General features: G+C 38.6%; 1 protein-coding gene across 1 annotated transcript in view; it reads right to left on the bottom strand.

The window, feature by feature from the left end:
- The window catches only part of PITRM1_1 (Presequence protease, mitochondrial), a 39391-nt gene that overhangs the window by 23050 nt on the left and 10259 nt on the right, over positions 1-6082 (bottom strand). The window contains exons 8-9 of the mRNA XM_051210871.1: positions 4864-4990; positions 664-752 (exon numbers count right to left, since the gene is read on the bottom strand). Of these exons, the coding sequence (XP_051070889.1) occupies positions 664-752; positions 4864-4990 (216 nt within the window). The remainder of the gene's footprint in view (positions 1-663; positions 753-4863; positions 4991-6082) is intronic.

The raw sequence follows: 6082 nt of genomic DNA, 5'->3' as shown, positions 1-6082 counted from the left end.
AGAGGTAATCGGATTTTGTCGATCTTGTAATAGCTAGGTTAAATGACGTGACAATGTGTATACGTTCGAATTTGAAAAAAGAATTGGTAAATTGGTGAGTTTGTTAGCATATATGAAAAGGCCATACATTTTAAAGAATTATCCACCTTAAAATAATAGTGTTTCAACTCACTGTTCATATTTTAATTCCATTAAATCTTGGGTGAACTAATAGAAACAAGACAAGAAGACTTGACGAAACTAGTTATCAATCACATTGAAGTGGAAAATAAATACCAATAATGTCATCTGAAAACCAAGTTAATCTACGTAATACATAAGTTAGAAACAAAGCTTTCAAATGTGGAAGTTCAAATGTTATGGTACTGAGTGTTCAATTAATATGAATGAAACCGTACTTATTTGAGGAATCCGGAAACATTCCATGTAGATACAAAGCTGAGAAGAAATATAACAACCGTCTCAACTAATATAAATCCTAATTCTGTTTTAATTTTACTTGGATTTTTAACTATCCGATAACTAATTTTTTATCACCCAATGGACGATAGTGACTCATTCGATTCTGAATTACTGAAAGCTCTCTACTTCACTTATTATAAATTAGCTCATCTCCGGAGCTTCAGTTCATTGTTAGTCCAAGCACAAATAATGTAAACTTACTCATCCAAACGGAAGCTAAGAGATACACAGCATTCACGATCTGGGTGGGGATTCATTGGATCTGGTTCACATGTCAACTGAACTAATCTCTACAAAAGGTAATTTACAAGACCAAATGTATTAATTAGGTTATCGGATAAATCCATTGATCAAATCGATTAAATTATACAAACGCAATGTAAATAAAACTTAATTAGTAACCCGATCTCTGGAGGAAGCCGAAAAACAAGGAAGAACAAAGACTGACCTGAAATTCGCTGAAATATCCTAGAATAGTGTAGAAAATGGGAAATCGCATATAATTAATTAAAATAAATAAGTAACTAAGTACACGTCCATGTATTCCGCTGAATAATCTTCTATGTGAACGTTACTGATGATAACCGGAAACTTGGACCACAGATGAAGCGTAGTTCAAACCTGCTTTCTATTAAATGAAAGTTGAGGGCTCTAATAGCTAAAGCATCGTTCTATGAAGTGAAACAAGCAAGAATAACATATACTAAGCCATACTGTTTGACCGATAATATAACCAAGGACTTATTCAGTCATTAAAAGAGATCTTATTGTTTATGACGGAGACATTTGGAAAAGACAGGAGTGTCGTCATCGGTTTAGAATTCGAAACTATCTCTGATTACTTCTACAGACTCTTAACTGTAAAATATTCAGATATCATACGTCTGTGGAACTGTTTTGATAGCATGAAAGCAGTGAGCATAACTATCTTATAAGAGGATATAATGCAGCCACGATATGAGAGAGTTTGGGGAAAATTATGCTCAATTTTCTTCAACCTTTGTAATAGTAAGGCATAATTTACAGTATGAATGTTGTCCATATACATTTCAACTAAAGAAAGCGATTAGTTTTCAGAAGAAATAAGATTAAAATACTCTGAATAAACATAGTCTTATTGATACTCTGTCAAAAAATTAGACCTAACAGTTCGGTCATAATCGATTGGAGAATGAGTGACCTAAAAGCTAATTTCTTATGTCAGTCAGTCAGTAACAACGTAGAACTTCGTACGTACGTACATCAATTCGAGTTGCCACACTACACTAGCACAGAGATACACTTGTCGATTCAAATCCCATAGTGGTAGAGGTAGTAACAGTATAAGCAGTAATCGGAAAGATTAGGGTTTGAAGATGTTATTTAAAGAGTATAATCCAGTGAAATAAATTTGGGAAGAGAAAAAAAGAGACAAGGAAGAATCAGGAGATTAGAATTTGGGAGAACACAAAGAGTGGATGCACCTGCGCCATTGCAAACGATTCTGAGCCTTGTTATTCAGGGTCTCTAACCATCAGTTGCTATCATCTCGCGGTCCCCAGCCAGGTAGTCTACATCTGCCAACGCGACTCAGTCCACTTATCAGTGACTTCATGGATTTGTGCATGTTTTGGTCTGGCCACCCCTAGCTTTCTTCCAATTTACTTCTATACCGTGAAACACCACACGTCGAGGAAGTCGGTCGTTGGGCATACGTAACACATGTCCGAGCCATCTCAACTGATCAAGTTTCACCACTTCATCAATCGGTTTGCCATCCTTACCTAGTACCCGTTTCCTAACAACTGCGTTACTTACTCGATGGTCCCAGGATATACGAGCAATGTTTCGAAGACACCTATGATCAAATACTAGTAACCTACGAATATCCTCTACTCTTACCGACCACGTTTCACTGCCATAAAGTAGGACGGAACGGACTGCTGCGCAGCAAACACGTCCTTTGGTTGGTAGACGGATATCTAGCCTATGCCATAAATGACGCAAGTTGGCAAAAGCTAGTCGAGCCTTCTGTATCCGTGCTGAGATCTCGTCACACACCAGACCACAGGGGCTGATGAGACTCCCAAGATAAGTGAAGCGGTCGACACGCCCAACTACTTCACTTCCTATCATTAGTTTGGGTGTCGATGCATTTCGAGGGGAGGGGAAATCGCATCCCGAACATGCTTGTATTGTTACTTATAGTGTTCAGAAGACTGGATTTTGTCAGCGTCTTCACCAAATAAAACTATGCCATCGGCATATTCTAGGTCAAAAAGTGAATCTCCCGGTAGAAGTTCAACCCCTGGAAATTTAGCCGAGAAAAGTGTCATCTCTAAAAGCACGTCAACGACAAAGTTAAACAAGAATGGAGAGAGTGGACAGCCCTGACGAACACCACTTGAGGTAATCAATTCTGATGACAGTTCGCCATAAGCTCTCACTCGACCAGTTGTGTTCGAGTAGAGAGCCTTTACAAGATTAACGTACTTCTTTGGTACTCCTTTCAATGACAAACACTGCCATAGAACCTCACGATCAACCGAGTCGAATTCTGCCTTAAGGTCGAGAAACAATAAGATTGTGGGGCGTCTGAATGTGTGTCTGTGTTCTAGGATCTGACGTAGTGTGAATATCTGGTCTATACAACCACGTCCAGATCGAAAACCAGCCTGATTTTCTCTAATCTGCTCTTCACGAGCTTTGGTTAGGCGTCGAAGTATTATTGAAGCGAATATTTTAGACACTATATTAGTCAAACTGATTCCTCTGTGATTGTCACAAGAGGACCTTTGTCCTTTCTTATAGACTGGCACAATCAGTGATTGAGACCAGTCAAATGGAATTACGTCCAGTTCTCAAATTCTACCTAAGACCTCAGTCAATCTCACTGCTAATACTGGACCACCATCTTTAAAAATCTCAGAAGTAAACCTGTCAGATTTCCGATAGCTTTTTCAACTTCATAAAGAGTCGGAGGACCTACATTAACTTGCCATTCAGGTTGACTACCGATCGTGGGAAACCGAAGTGTGGCTGAAGGCCAGTTGAACTGATCAATAAAGTGTTCTGCCTATCGATCCAGTCTCCTGGATTGAGAATGTATGATATGTCCATCTTTCTCTGAGATTGTTTCGCTAACAGTCGGTTTCCTAATACCGGTTTCCTTAACGAGTCTGAACAATTGTCTGCTATTACCTATTGCCGCTGCCTTTTCCATCTCTCTTGCTTTCACTACCCACCACTGTTCGCGATCATTGCGTAGGCTTCTTGTCAGCTTACGCTTAAGCTAACTCCGCTCTTCATTATGTTCAGAGCCAGATAGAATGAGTTTTCGAGCATCTATCAGTGCGGTAGATGCTGCTGAGATCCAGTGTTGCTTCCTAACCTTGTGGTTTACTGTACTAGCAGATATCACTGCTGTGTCCACAGCTTTTCGGATATCATTCCATGCTACCTCGAGGTGGGCATCACATACATGGCTACCTAACTGTTTTCCTAGTTGTTCCTGAAATATACTCTTAGCTTGACTATCATTAAGTAGGGCCCTAAGAGGTTTACTTGCAGCGTCTTTCCTACGTCCAGTAAGACACAGACAGATACGCGCTCGTACTAGAGCATGATCTGAATCTAAGCATGTGCTCCAGAATGAGCGACAGTCTTCCATCGTGCACCTCCATCGGTGGCTGATAGCGATGTGATGTATTGAGGTCCAACGTTGTAACGAATTAGGGGGTCGCCATGTTAAAAGATGTTTTTCCTTATGCTTAAAGTTAGTATTTACAAGGAACAGACGGTTATCTGAGCATAGCTGCAACAGACGGTCGCCATTATCTGTTCTTTGAGCCACGATGCTATAAGATCCGCCCAGGTGTCTTTCCCTTTCGCTTAGTTTACCTACTTGAGCCTTAAAGTCACCAGCCACTATTACTACATCAGAGCGCCTAGGTTTTCGAAGGCCGGAAAGCTTTCTGTAAAATTCATCTTTTACATCATCTGAGCTGCAGTCAGTAGGAGAATAGGCAGAGACGACGAAGAGGCAACAACGTAGAACTTCCTATGATCACCTATGGCATTTTATTATGCTTATTTCGTGTCCATTATACGAAGATCTATTCATCTGGTTTGCAGTCTTGTCCTTTACTTTTAATTATTCGGGGGCCTAAATCAATTGCACAGTCTTTTGAGAAGCCATCACTCCTCCACAACATATCATTGTGTCTATCCATCGATTAACATCCTATTCATTGGTTTTGACAAGTGAAAATTTTGTAAAATCACATCAGAAAAAACCTCCTTCATAACTCTTCTATATTTCAGATCCCAATATTGGCAAAAGCTTAGCATTTTATATCAGATTCGTCAACATGAAAGTTTACAACAGACCAGCAAACGAGACCAAAAATTGAAGAAACTTACGGGTTCATCCCATATACATTCTAATGGTACTGAGTTGTCTTGAACTGAAAAATCGTAATGTTGGAGATACTCTGAATCAAGATAATCAAGACACTGTTCCAGGTTTACATTACCATAGGTATAGAAACTGAAAGTAGAAAGAACCACGTGTGAAGTATCGAAATTAGTTTTAGTTATTCTTCCGGGAAACACTTCAAGAGACTAACGAATACGGGACTCCAAATGAGAGAACTAGAGTGATAACGACGAATATGCGTTTCGTGTGAAGAATTACCAAACCAATAAATACACTAATCTGTGGTCGTTATTGTCCTTTTTTTCTTATACGCACCTTACCTTCTTTTTCTCTCCCCATTCTCATTGTTTTGTGTGGCGCATATATATATATATATCTGGTGCCCCCTTGTACCAATATTTATGTGTTCAAATAAGTAAATAATAAATAATAACCTATTGGGTCATTAAGTACTAATTCGATCATCAAAATGCATATATCCTGACTAACAGTAAACATTATGAAGCGTGATAAGGTGACGACAGTTGTTTTGACGAGTACAACATATTCACAATCACAATAGTACTGCAATTCGACTTTTTACTGCTTGTACAAATGCAAAAGGTAAAATCAAATATAATTAACACGAGGTTTGTTAGGTGGGGATCTTTAATATAAATAATATGAACCTACTCTGATTCAGCAAATAAACAAATACTCATGTACTAACTATTGCATAATCAAATTAAAAGCATGGACGTATAGAGTAAATGGTTATTTTCCAGACATTATATAGTCAGTAATTCCACTATTCATGCACTTCAGCCCTGATAGTGGACACTTATTAGGCCAAGGAATATCAAAACCAGTGAGCTACTGAATTGACAATTATTACACAGCAGACGATAATCGGAAGTACTGACAGAATTAATTTACTGTCATATAGTACTTAATCCACTAGCTTAACTCCATGGCCGAGCATGCAGATCAAGGGGATCTAATCGAATTATATTGGCTGGAAAATTTTCTCCTGGAGGTCTAATTCGCTTGCGTCAGGTCCTAAGTTGATTATGATAAACTGAGGTCAAAATAGATTTAACCTACAAATAGTACATCTCATCTACCCTCCATGAATTTTTGGTGTAAGTTATAAGGCCTGAAAACTAAGGACCTAGACAGCAAAAACTATCCATAAATAAACTCTTAACTCCCAAACTGCATAAA

This window comes from Schistosoma haematobium, chromosome ZW (assembly GCF_000699445.3).
Source record: "Schistosoma haematobium chromosome ZW, whole genome shotgun sequence".
In the NCBI taxonomy this organism is placed as follows: domain Eukaryota; kingdom Metazoa; phylum Platyhelminthes; class Trematoda; order Strigeidida; family Schistosomatidae; genus Schistosoma; species Schistosoma haematobium.
The sequence above is the reverse complement of the archived record's forward strand: the minus strand, read 5'-3'. Positions and strand labels throughout refer to the sequence as shown.